Genomic DNA, 13,699 nt, shown 5'->3' with positions numbered 1-13,699 from the left:
CCTGCCTCACCATGCAGTTATGAAGACAAAGAACCAAACCAAGTTTCATATGGTTTTTGATGCTTCAGCAAAATCTTCATGGGTTTCATTGTTAAATGATAAACTGATGGTTGGACGTACACTGTCAGACGATATTGCCTTACTTCTTCTCCACTTCCGAACCAATAAGGTCGCAATGACAGCAGACATTGCCAAGATATATCGTCAGATCCTTGTTCACCCGGGCGACACAAAGTACCCACAATGTAGGATACATTGTGGGTACTTCGGGGAGAAGATCACTGGATATACTCATCAAGGAGTATCAATCTCTGGCTGTGACTTATGGAACTGCACCGGTACCTTACTTAGCTACCAAGTGCCTGTTAGGGTGAGATGTTCCAAACTCACAAATGGTGAGAATGTTCCAAATATTGTTGTAGTTAAATGTGATGGTGAGGAAACTAACTTACTGTGATAATCGAGTATTGTAAAAATGTTATATTGAGCTTCCAAGTTTTAATATTTAACCGAATAAATGTTTATTTGTTTTAACAAAATTTAGTTGGTTTGTTTCATTGTTGTCATCTGATCAATGAATTAATACTGGATTTAAAAAACAATTGAACCGTAAAATGCAAAAGGTACGTTGAAATCTGTAAATGTGTCACTTAGTTAATTTTTACAAAAAAAAATTAGGTTTGAGGTGTGGGTCACAGATAGATCGGAGGGTCACATTAGGCATACGGGCCATAGGTTTAGTATATATATGGCTTAAAGCAGGGATCTTCAACCTTTCTCGATTTGCGAGTGCCGCATATGCCCATCACAAAACGAATAGCACCCTTGATATTTTGATCCATCAAAAATGGCTAAAAATCTGCTGATGTGATACTTGAATGGCCCCTTGCTCTCTGGAAGAGGTGAATTTATAGTCTTGCAAATTTTGGCTCCCTCTTCCCTTTTATTAATTTTTTTGACTCATTATACTTGAATTTGCCACCATGGGCTGTAGCCCGTTAAGTGTCTCTGTAAATATGCCTCTGCACATGATCCCATGCTTTTGAATTATACCTTGCCGACTGAGATGTTGAGAATAGTAATTTTTCTGAAATGGGGGGTCAAATGAAAGTAAATCAAGAATTTTTGGCTTCTTGTCCGGTCCCTAGCTCACCAAAAACACCCTTAATAATAATTTTTTTAATAAAAGTCACCTCTTTATAATTTCTCTGTACAGAATAAGTGTCAGCAATGGTGAATAACAGTTGTAATGTTAATTGAGAAATTTGGTATAATTAAGAACATTGTCCTGTTTTTGGTTCATAATCATTTCAATCTTTTTAAAAGCAGGATGTATGGTCACGCATATTCTGATTGTTAATCAATTGTATGTGGCTTCCTGCTGCAAAAAAAACCAGGGTTTTTTTTTTAGGATCCCCTATTGTAAAGCTGTCAGTCTCCCGCAAAAATCTTCTTTAGGATGGCATGTGAGGCTTTGCAGCTGATAAGCTCAAGCCACCCATGCTCTTAACAGCATAGACATGAGTAGCCCCAGTGCAGCCAACAACCTTGCCATGACTCGAACTGTGTGGAGCTGTGCTGTTATCAAGTTCGTGTGCAATGCACTATGTCTGGTCAATGCAAACATATAGTTCTGAACTGACTCTAAAATAGTTCTAGCCTGGTTCTCTTCACATCCAAGCCGATAAAAAGATGTTTGTGACTCATCAAGGATAAAGATTCATGAGCTCATTCCTGAGAGTTATTGGAATCGCACTGATGGAATCAACAATCCTGCTGATTGTGTGCACGAGGAATACCAACCAACAAATTTAATACATTTCCCTCATGGTGGTATAGTCAACACATTATCTTTGTCATTTTTGTTTCTGTATGGCAGTTGGAAATTTTTTTTTCAAAATGAAAATGAGCATGGCTTTTTTTTAAAAAGAAATTTTTTTCAGTCACAACACAGTTGCGTATGCATTTGTCTTTTTATTTTTCACTTATGAGTAGAAAAACTAGAATTATCATGCACATTAAATATTTACTCTTAATTTTGTTAATTTTTGTTCTTTATTTCTGGAAGGCGAGAAATGTAGAACTCTGGATATGAGAACTCAGCCACAGGAGCATGTTTTGAGAAGAACAGCTTCTCTAGATGCCATATTTTGTGCTAGTCCTTTTAAAGCAGAAACATTATATATTGGGCATTTTATGGTTGACAAAACCACACAGGTATGTGTATTAGTTATTTTCTTGTACTTTACCTATGTACACACATATCTGATTTAGATGACCAAAATTATTTTCTTGGTTCATTATACTGGCAGGTTTACCAATGTTTTATTGAAGATGATGGTGTATTGAAGGGGTTCAGGGCAAAAGTATCTTTCTAGCTGTTGAAAAGAAATGTATCAAACGTGCTGTAGAGCTTTAAAATGAATTAACTTGTCCTAATTTTTTTGAATGCTGTATGAACTTTAGTTCTTTAGCAACTATAGAGATTCGATCAAAGAAAAATATTTTCCATTTCATGTCTGTGATCATTTTCTTATCTTCGGCTGAAGAAAATATAGGGAATTGACTAAACATGAGAGAGGCCGTTCAAGTATTATGTAAGCAAATTTTTAGTTATTTTTGACCTCTCCCCCCCCCCCTTTGTCAGCAAAAATCTGGCCCCCTTCCCCCCCTTGTCAGCAAAATTTCGTCATCAGCTCTGCCCCTACAATACCTTTATATGTTACTAGCTATAATACCCGATGCTGCCCAGGTTTTCTTCAATGAGGCTTTTTGGATCATGCGATATCTCCCTCTTTCCTTGAGGGACATGCAAACCGTGTCTAAGTTAACCAATATGGTGACTTCCAGCGTGACTCATGAAAGAAACAAATCTTGATTTACGTAGAAAAGAATATAATTTTTTTCCTTTTTTAAGGGCGCTAAGTATTTCGATTTCCCTCCCCCCCTTTTGAACTTCAAGTTATCCATCCGCCTATTCCAGCTTCCAAAAATGCTTAGTTAAAGCTGTGGAATTTCTTCGATGTACTTTATGGGCCCATAATTAATTTTAAAACATCCTAAACTATATGAATTTATGCAGTTGAATATTAAAAGATAATACGCTGAGACGTTAATTTTCATGCTTGAGAAGATGTAAATAAAAAGTTGAAATCAATGTTATTGCATGGATATCCAACGCAAAAGTAGGTCTGGGACTAATTATTTCCTATTTAATCTCCTGGGCTTCGTATATCTCTAAGCGAACTCAATATTTCAAAAATCTAGAATTCAATAAAATTTTTAAAATTATTGATGTGGCGGAAAACCCCACCAAATTTCTGCATTTCTACAGTAAAATCTGCAATTTTAACACTGATTTCTATGGGGATCATCCTTTGGCTGACCACCAAAGTGATGCTGATAATGATTATGGCATCTATTCAAAAGTCTCATTACTGGGAGGATTGAAAAAGTGGCAAACCATTATAAAGGCATTAGCTATTATACATATGGTAACAGGATTAGAGAAGTGACAAACCATTGTAAAGGCATATACACTAGGGTGGAACGAAATTTTTTTTTTTTTCGAAATTGCCATCGTAATAGAATTTAAAATATGCCTTTATGTGAAGAAATGCCATTCCTAATTTTTTTTCCCAAAATTCAAACTTCTTGAGGTTCCTCATCGCCCCTGAAGTTTTAAGGACATGTGGAAATCACTAGCATTACACCGCTTAGGAGGCTTTCCAATTCCCCCGAACTCGTGATTCGTTCAGTGACCCCGATGTTTTTCCCTTGTTTTCAGTATTCATCTTCAATCTTACCCCTTAACTGAGAGGGTGTATAGCAGCAGTCAAAATGATGACCAGAAGCTTTTATTGTTGGACATTTTAGGAAATCTTAAAGAGTGGGATTTTCGGGTCTCGCCCACCTATGGCGCCTACCTTTAATCGCCACCTACATTTAAATGTTATTCAGTACATGCCTCATGTACTGAAATTAAATGTTTTTCTTTTTTTTAAAATCATCAACTTCATTTATGTTTGAAAAGATTTTTATAATGTGTACTTAGAAAGGTCTTTTTGCTCGACCTTTAGGGTCTGTGAGGAACCTCAAGATATCAAAATATTTTCCTAGATTTTGGTATAACTTCTTAAAACCTAGAAAGGCATCTTTTGAATACTAAGGGCAACATCAATTTCCAAAAAAAGTGAAAAACACCCTTTTTCGTTCCACCCTAATATACACGTCTGAAATGCATTGCTAGGGAACCATGGTAACCAAAGTAAACGTTCGGAAAGTGATTGTTGAAGCTCGAAAACCATTGTTGCTCGACAGTTTTTTGCCCATTTAGGGCATTTGCCCAGGTCGGACAAACTTTTATAGTAGCCTATCGTTTTAGTCGGATCCCATTCGGTATATATGCAAAATTTGGTGACGATCAATCTAAAATTGTAGGTTTGTATAGAGAACATACATACACACACACACAGACAGACAGACAGAAAATCAATTTTATGTATATAGATAATCAATTTCTGTTAATTTCAATGTTATTTGAAGGCTATGAACTCAAAAAATTTATCTTTAATAAATTCATTGCGACCCACCCTCTAAGCCATATAATGATAAATCACATAAATTCCCGTGGACCAAATATGACCCTGGGGGTTATCTGATGCGGCCTGCCCTCCTCAAAACCTAATTTTGTAAAAATTACCTAAGCGGCACATTTACAGATCGGTTAAGCATCCCGTGGTACAATTCCAGAACACTTAAGTGCTCTGTGACACATATATAGATACCTTGAGTGACGTGACATAGTTTTATAGCACTGAAGTGGCCCCCAGTGCGGTTCTACATCACTCAAGTTACCCGCGGCACATTCTCATATTATTTAAGTGATTATTCATTAATGTATGGGCAAGCAAAGCAATAGGACCAGATGATATCTATCCCAGGCTTCTCAGGGAATGTGCTAATGAATTGTTGGGTTCAGTCGCACAGATATACAGGAGTAGTGTTGCTGAGGGTGCCGTCCCAAGGGATTGGAAACTTGCTAATGTTGTTCCGATATTTAATAAGGGTAGTAGAGAAGCTGTGTCCAATTATCGTCCAGTGAGTTTGACGAGCTCCCTCTCGAAAATTTTGGAAATTATCATCAAAACGCAGTTTGTGAAGTGGATAGACGAGAATAATGTATTGTCGGATAATCAGCATGGGTTCAGGAAGGGGAAGTCATGTGTGACTAACCTCCTTTGCTTCTATGATCACGTGACTGAGGCTTTGGGTAAGGGCAAAAATGTAGATGTTGTTTACCTTGATTTCCAGAAGGCATTCGATCGGGTTCAACATGGCCCCCAGTGCAGTTCTACATCACTCAAGTTACCCGCGGCACATTCTTATATTATTTAAGTGATCTGCCGGACAAATAATTACGGATCACTTGAGTGATGCGTGGCCCAGTTCCAGAGCACTTAAACGGCCGGACACATTTCCAGATCACTTGGATCCGCGAAACATTTAGAGATCACTAAAGTGGCTCTGTAGGGCACTTATCAATGGGGGAATCAATACACAACAGATACTGATTTGATACAAAGCTTGGACTGTAATTATGATAGATCAGTAATGGCTTTTTCTAACTCAGAGCTTTTTTTTATTTTGATTCATGCTGAACCCTTGATGATTACAAGACACTCCCAGAAGAAAAATAAAACTCTTCCCTTTTTACAGGGTTCCCAGCAACCTGAAAAGTAAGGAAATAAAAAAAATCAGGTAAAGTGTTTAATATTTGGCAAGTCACACAGAAAAAAATGCAGATAATTTTTAAAAGTCAGGAAAAGTTCTGTGAAGGGGGAAAAAACTAAAAAAAAACAATTTGGAAAAACGTTCAATTCTTTTTAAATTCAATTAGTTCAACTCAATTTAAAGGTTGAGATTTTGAATTATATTTTTTTCTTCTTTAGTTTTGGTCAGGGAATGTTTTGAGTTTTGGTCTGGGATCAAGCAGATTTTGCTTGTATCTCGGGTTTATGCATGGGTTTGACTTTGTAACTAACAAAAATGGCAAATAGAAAGTTTATTAATCATAACTCATCATTTCTGAACATTGTTCAGCGGTGGTCAAAAAAACAAATAGAATGCTTGGTCTCATTTTCAAAAAGGTTCCTTCGCGTTCTCCTAAAGTCATTCTTCCGCTTTTTCGAGGATTAGTTCGTCCTGGACTGGAGTATGCTGTAAGGTTTTCGAGACCATACCTACAGAGGGACATAGAATTGGTTGAAGGGGTGCAGAGAAGAGCTACGCGTGTCCTTGTTCGCACACAGGGCTTGAGTTATGAAGAGAGACGTCATTTTTTGAATATGTTTACATTGGATGAACGCATGTGTCGAGGAGATATGATCGAAGTGTTCAAAATTTTCAATAGGATGGACCATGAACTTTTAGTACACCACCAATCGACTGCTTTTACAAGGGGACACCAGTATCGATTGGTGAGGGACAATGCAAGGTTATGGTGTCGCAGGGAATTTTTCTCTAATAGGGTTGTTAATAAATGGAATAGCTTACCCCCGGAGGTAGTAAATTGTAACACAATTGACACGTTTTAAAATAAATACGATAAACAGGTTGGAGTGAATCGAGAAGCTATCCATACTTAGAATAAGACAACCATAAGTATTCTTCATGGGCATTGTATAATATTTTGTCATGTGTATATATTGTTTATAATTTTTATTAATTGCATTTTTAATTGGGTTGCTGTGTTTTTTTTTTTTGAAATATATGACATCCATATTTTTATGGGCATCTTGTTATCAGCCACCTCGTTGGGCATTTTGCCTGTTGTGGCGTTGTATTTGTATTTGTATAACCTACATTCAGGGGCCCAACTAAATGTTTTGTCACCCAGAGTAAGCACCCATTTTTGGTGCTCCATGTAATGTAGAAGGAGCGGTTAGAGTGAGTTTGGTGCCTCCTCTATTCTAGCACCGGGGGTACCAGACCCTCCTGCTCCTCCCTAGTTTGCGGCCCTTCCTATATTTCAACATAAATAAGAGGAAGAGATAGATAAGAATCCACCTTATTTTGCTGACCTGGGGTTTCTGTCAGGAGTAGCCTAACACTTTTCCACTGGTTGCTCTGCAAACAAAATAATCGTCACAATCTAAGGCTAAAATGAAGATGAACTCCTGCTTGCTAACCAGATTTAAATTTTTAGCTGATTCCCAGCCCTTGGGGACCAACTGTCAGCGATAAAAAATTGGCCATGAAGGCCTATGAAGAAGTAAATTATGTTAGTGTTTGTATGTGTAAGTTAATGAAGAGAGAATTTGGTCAAAATCAGTTATTGTGTGTCACATTGCAAGGTAAATGTCGCCACAGTCTACACAAGTACAGCTCAGCCACCAATATCAGTCAACTTATCCTCATCCTAGGGTAGGAAAAAAGGGGAAAAAACATTGCATGGGTGTCCTGACACAAAAAACCCCAAGTTATTGTTACATCAGAAATTTACATACTTAAATACAGTTCTGTTCAGAACTCAGTGCTTCAGTTTTTATCCATTAAATCCACCAGGTAAGTCTTACCAGAAACCAGGTTACAATAAAGTCCTGTATCAGCACTTCTTTGCATCAAAGTATAAAACAATAAAAAAAGTCTTTTCTCTCTCTCTCTCTTTGATATAGATGTGATTAAAACACAATTAATGCAATAAGAAATTTGCAATTTCTTATTGCAAAAATTATATTTACAATTCAAGTGTTTAATCTGTTGTGGTTTCCTGTACTTTCTCAAGGACCCCACATTGTAATCAGAAATTCCCTTAAGATTTTCATACTGCAAATTTAGCATTCTCAAATTGGTTATTTAATTTTTTTTTATGTAAGTGAAAATGTGTGGAATGCCTAGTCTTGTCTAATGTTTAGCCCTCTCATGAACCATAGTGCTCTTACAAATCTCAAGATTTTATTTTGGGCTGTTTGTAGCTTCTTGATGTTTATTTTACAAGAGTGAGCCCACGCAGGTGATGCATACAGCATTGTGGATCTAAGAATAAACTTGCTTGAAACCTGCTTGCTAATTTCCAGACCACTGGGTTGTTTACTGATTGGCTGTTTGACTTATTGTTCGAGTGTTAGTAGTTGAGAGCCATTACAAGAGCATGAATGACTGGTTTGGTCATTTTTTAACTTTCTTGGACTATCCTTTGAAATTAGTCAGAGCTATATGTTGTTGGGATAGCATGCATAGATTTAGTTTCTTGTACCAACTCTATTTTATGAACATTAATGTAAATTCCTTCAATAATAATTTAATGATACTGGAGTTTTTACCCGTACTGGGTTGAAGATACCTATTCCACAGGTTAGGTCTCTGCTAACTCTACAACATTAAAGTTTCGTATATTTGTCCCAAGGTCCCTGCAGTCTATGGTACAGCTCTGCTATTCAGGAAATTAATGGATGAACAAGAAGTATATCTGATGGGTAAAATATGTCTTGAAAGCTTTTTCTAATGAATTGAAAATGCTAATCACTGTCTATACATGTGTAGATTGTGTATGATCGAGGATATATAGTATTTTTTCAATGGTACTTCTACACTTATTTTAAATTTGTGGACTGAAATGGTGAATGCTAATTAAAGTTTCCTTCCTCCCCTCCCTTATATTTTACTTGCAAAAATAGACTCCAGAAGAATGGTCTGAAGAATACCAGAGAACAATGTCTCAATGGAAACCAATAGTGGCTAGTGGTGAACAACTGGAAGTCAAGGTAGGTCATCTTAGAGATAGCAGTATCCCTAGTGGTCCCCTATCTAGGATTTAGTTCTCACTACTTCCAAGGATCTTGTTGAACATGTTTCGGGAAGGTGAGGGGGGTGAGTTCTCTTCTAGTGATTATCGTGTCTTTAGTTTTCGCTTCGGGTGAAGCTGATAACAGAAGAATGGTTCCTTGTTTTCAAAGAACACCAACTTTGATTTTTTGACAGAAAGGATAGGAATTTTCAAAGACAGATTGGAATCAGTTGAGGTGGTAAGTCTATGTGAAGTATTTAGTACAAAGCTGTCCTCTGTTTTGCTTGACTCATATCCTTTGTTTGTAAAAAGCACATTTGTACATCTTGTCCCCTCTGGTTCACAGATAACGTGCATAATCTTTATCTTGGGAAGAAAAGAGCATTCATAGAGTATAAAAGTGGACGAGGTGACCTGTCATCGTTCACTAATGAAAGAAGGGTGTTGAAGAAAATTATAATAAAAAGGAAGTTGAATCTATATACATCGACCAAAATCATTTTTCATGTATGCCAATAGCAGATGTAAGAGGACAGTTATCTCCAAACATGTGTGGTGCATTCAATAATTTTTTCACATTAGTTTTTAATAAATAAAACAATATTCGATGTATAGGTGTTGCATGAGCAATAAAATCCTCAACGATATATTCAAGTAGAAGATGAGAAGGTCCTAAATCTTCTATAAAATGTATGTGCAAGCAAAGCACCCAGTCCAGATGATATTTATCCTAGGGTCCTTAGGCAATGTGCTAATGAATTGTTGAGTCTAGTCGCACAGATTTATAAATAGTATTGCAGAGGGTATTGTCCCAAGGGACTGGATGCTTGCTAATGTGATTCCGACATTTAAAAAGTGTAGTAGAGAAGCCATGTCCAATTATTGTCCAGTAAGCTTGACGTGCTCCCTATCAAAAATTTTGGAAATTGCTATCAAAATGCAATTGTTGAACAGTGGATAGACAAGAGTAATTTATTGTTAAAAAATCAGCATAAGTTCAGGAAGAGGAAGTCATCTGTAGTCTACCTCCTTTGCTTCTATGATCACGTGACACAGGCTTTGGGTAAGGGCAAAAATTTAGATGTTGTTTACCTAGATTTCCAGAAGGCATTCCATCGGGTCCACAATGGTGAACTCTTGAAGCGTTTACACAAGATTGGGATTGTGGGAAACTGGCCAAATTAGATAGTATCGTGGTTAAGAGATAGCCACAATGGTTAATGGGGAATTCTCTGATTGGATAAGTGTCACCCATAGAGTCCCTCAAGAAAGTGTTTTTGGCCCCATACTTTTTTCACTTTTTATTAATAAACTTGGTCAGGGTATCAATAGGATTGCTAGCAAATGAATGGAACGTGACGTTTAGCGTTGACAAGTCCATGGTCGCTCATTTGGAGAACCCATGTTTCACTTATGATTTTTAATGGTGTTATTATCCTGAAAGCAACTATTATCACAGATCTGGGTAGTCTTATTTATGAGTGGCTGAGAGGTTTTCTGAACACTGTTCAGTGGGGGTCAAAAAATTGAACAGAATACTTGTTTTCACTTAAAAAGGTTTCTTTGCATTCTCCTAAAGTGATCATTTCACTTTTCTGGGGCTTAGTTCATCCTGGACTGAAGTATGACATAGGGGTTTGGAAGTCTTACCTACATAGGGATATAGACTTGGTTAAGGGGGTGCAGAGAAGAGTTACGCATGCTCTGGTAGGTACACAAGGCTTGAGCTATGAAGAAAGCCTTGATGTCTTCAGTATGTTTACATTGGAAGAATGCAGGTTTTGGGGGATATGATAGAAGTTTTTAAAACTTTCAACGGGATGGATAGGATAGACCATGAATTATTAATGTCATCAATTGACTGCTGCAACAAGGGGACACCAATATCGATTGTTAAGGGACAATTCAAGGTTGTGGTGTTGCAGGAAATTTTTTTCTAATAGGTTAATGAATGAAGTAATTACTTAACAGGTAGTAAATTCTAACAATTAACATGTTTGAAACGAAATATGATAAACATGTTGGGGTGAATCAAGAAGCTATCCATACTTAGGGGCCATTCAAGTATTATGTCAACATCGATGGGGGAGGGGTCTGTTTGCTGACATTTTTTTTGATGGGAAGGGGGGTTTGGATAATGCTTATGTCATCAAGTATTACATAAGCAGATTTTCAGCCATTTTTGACCCCCTCCCCACTTTTCAGCAGAACACTGACCCCCCCCCCAACAAAATTTCGTCAGCAGCTTAGGATATTTCATATCTTCAAAAAGGGGGGGTTGATGATATAAGCAACCTTCAAACCCCCCCCCCCCATCAAAAATCATCAAATCCAAAACCCCCTCGACGCTGACGTAATACTTGAATGACCCCCAACCACCCTTAATGAAAATATGAAATATTTTTAATGGCATCTTACTCGGTGTGCCAAACACGAGAAAAACCTTTCGATAGTTTGTGGTACTTGAAGTAACATCCCCCCCTGCTGATAAGTGCCCTACAGAACCACTTTAGTGATCTCTAAATGCTTCGCAGATTCAAGTGATCTGGGCCACTTAAGTGCTCTGGAACTGGGCCACGCATCACTCAAGTGATCCGTAATTATATGCCCGGCGGATCGCTTAAATAATATGCGAATGTTCCGCAAGTAACTTGAGTGATGTAGAACCGCACTGGGGGTCACTTAAATGCTTTAAAACTATGTCACATGTCACTCAAGGGATCTCTAAATGTGCCACAGGCTGCTTAAATGCTCTGGAATTGTACCATGGGACACTTAAGTGATCTGTAAATGTGCCACTTTGTTAAATTTCTTAAAATTAGGTTTGAGGAGGGCAAGCCGCATCAGATAACCCCCAGGGCCATACTTGGTCCGCGGACCAAGGGGTTTTTTGCAATTTATCATTATATGGCTTAGAGGGTGGGTCGCAATGAATGTATTGAAGATAAATTTTTTGAGTTCATAGCCTTCAAATAACATTCAAATTAACAGAAATTGATTATAATAACATATAAAGATATTTTCTTCAGAAATTTCAATTAAAAAATAAATTTTTGATTGTTGGGGGAGCAATTGATTGTCGTCTGTGTACGTCTCTGATCCCACCAATATGCGTTAGGATTCAGAGGAGCAGAGCTGATGACAAAATTTTGCTGACAATGGGGGTCAAAGTTTTGCTGACTTTTGCTGGCAAAGGGGGAAGGGGTCAAAAATGGCTAAAAGTTTGCTTACATAATAATTGAACGGCCCCTTAGATAAAACACCATAAATATTGTTTATTGACATATTGTATTATATTTTGTCATGTATATATAGTTTTTAGTTATAATTACACTTTTAATTGTGTTGCTGTCGTTGAAAAATGTATGACATCCATGTTTGTTATGGACATTTTTTCTCAGCCACCTCTTTAAGCATTTTGCCTGTCGTGGTGTTGTATTTTGTAAATAACTTACTACAGCAGCCTTTTAACACACCACTCCTTGTTATGATATGCACTAAGATAAGTTTTTTTTCGACTTCTGTACTTGTACAGAGCCAAGTGTTCTGGCTGAACCCTAGCTTTAAATGCACAAAAAAAAAACAGAAACAATATAGGGTCAGGTAGAGTAATTAGAAACAATTTTTGGTTTGTTTGAACATAACATGTAATTAATCTGCTGGAAATGAGAATCTGCTTCTTTTCAAGGATTATACTTATTCTGTACTTGTTTGGAAACTACTACTATGAGGTAACCAAAGTTAGTAAGGTGATTTAAAGCCACCTTAGGCCGGTATTACACTATACAAGTTTTATAAAAGTGCTTGTGTATAAAACTTGAAAAATACAATGAATAAGCTGATGGGTTACATTCAAGCTTATCCAACTGATCAGTTTATTGGTTGTATTTTTCAAGTTTTATCAAAGCACTTTTACAAAACTTGTACAGTGTAATACTGGCCTTAGCCCATGCATTTCAGGGTCTTTGGCAGTTTTCCTATAATTTTGTAGGTGTTCAGGCTTCTTCAATGCTAACTTTGGATGCCGTCGCATAAATCCACTGTACCAGTCATTGCCCGGTAGCCCATCACAAAACCTACCTTCTAAATTATTTTCAGTTACATATTTCTGAGCAAGTGTTTTCAGCTCCTTTTTATCACATGGGAATCCCATCTTGGATCGAGCAACGAGGCATTTAGCCAACTAGAGCTCCACGTCTGCTGAAAGTTTGGTTGGACCACCTGCTTCCATTTATCAATGCTTATCTTTCTTTCTTTGATTCTGTGGTATATATTTGTAGTGGGCACACCGTAATGTTTGTGTGCCTCACAGTAAGTCTTATTTTTGTTCATATCAAATACTGTATTGTTCAGATCTTCAAGGGACCAGATGTCTTTTTCTTGCAGTTTTGTGGTATTTTATTTCTTCTAAGACAAGTAAAACATAGTTCTTGAACTCCAGATCAACTAACATCAAGGACTCTTACAACAATTAAATTTCAAGGAAATACACAACAGTGAAACTGTAGATAAGTAAATTATAAAGTAATACAAATTAAGTAATACAAATTAAGTAGTAAAATAAAGTAATATCAAATAGTAAGAATAATGTAAATAAAAAGTAAATAAAACTGTTTTCAATCACCCCACGCTCTCAAAATTTTGAGGTAATTGAAAACAGGATAGATGAGCTCCAGAAAAGCTTAAGATGAAAAAAAAACACTGCATTAAGTTGTGAATGTATACTAATCATATCAAAACAATAATTTGATCCTTACGTTTTTGTAGCAGCAGGTGGAGAAGCAAAACTTGAAAACAAAAGAAATGTGCAGTAGAATTTTGGTTGTTGTTAACTACCAGCTGTTATCTAGGGCCAATCAACTTCTATCAAAAAGGTGAGATTTGGCTCAGGGCTGCTAACAATAATACCCA

The 13,699-nt window shown here is 37.0% G+C and overlaps 1 protein-coding gene across 4 annotated transcripts in view; it reads left to right on the top strand.

The window, feature by feature from the left end:
- LOC149087833 (uncharacterized) overlaps window positions 1-13,699 on the top strand; it is an 80,349-nt gene that overhangs the window by 14,753 nt on the left and 51,897 nt on the right. For 2 of the 4 annotated variants that reach the window (XM_089231749.1, XM_089231748.1), the window contains exons 2-3: window positions 2,069-2,217; window positions 8,679-8,765. In XM_089231749.1, coding sequence (XP_089087875.1) covers window positions 2,069-2,217; window positions 8,679-8,765 — 236 coding nt within the window. The remainder of the gene's footprint in view (window positions 1-2,068; window positions 2,218-8,678; window positions 8,766-13,699) is intronic. The other 2 variants (XM_089231750.1, XM_089231751.1) reach the window with 2 other exon arrangements.

The sequence above is a fragment of the Pholcus phalangioides genome, unplaced genomic scaffold, assembly GCF_987345545.1.
Source record: "Pholcus phalangioides strain wild (caught in Gottingen) unplaced genomic scaffold, Ppha-v1.0 ptg000004l_1, whole genome shotgun sequence".
Lineage (NCBI taxonomy): Eukaryota > Metazoa > Arthropoda > Arachnida > Araneae > Pholcidae > Pholcus > Pholcus phalangioides.
The sequence above is the reverse complement of the archived record's forward strand: the minus strand, read 5'-3'. Positions and strand labels throughout refer to the sequence as shown.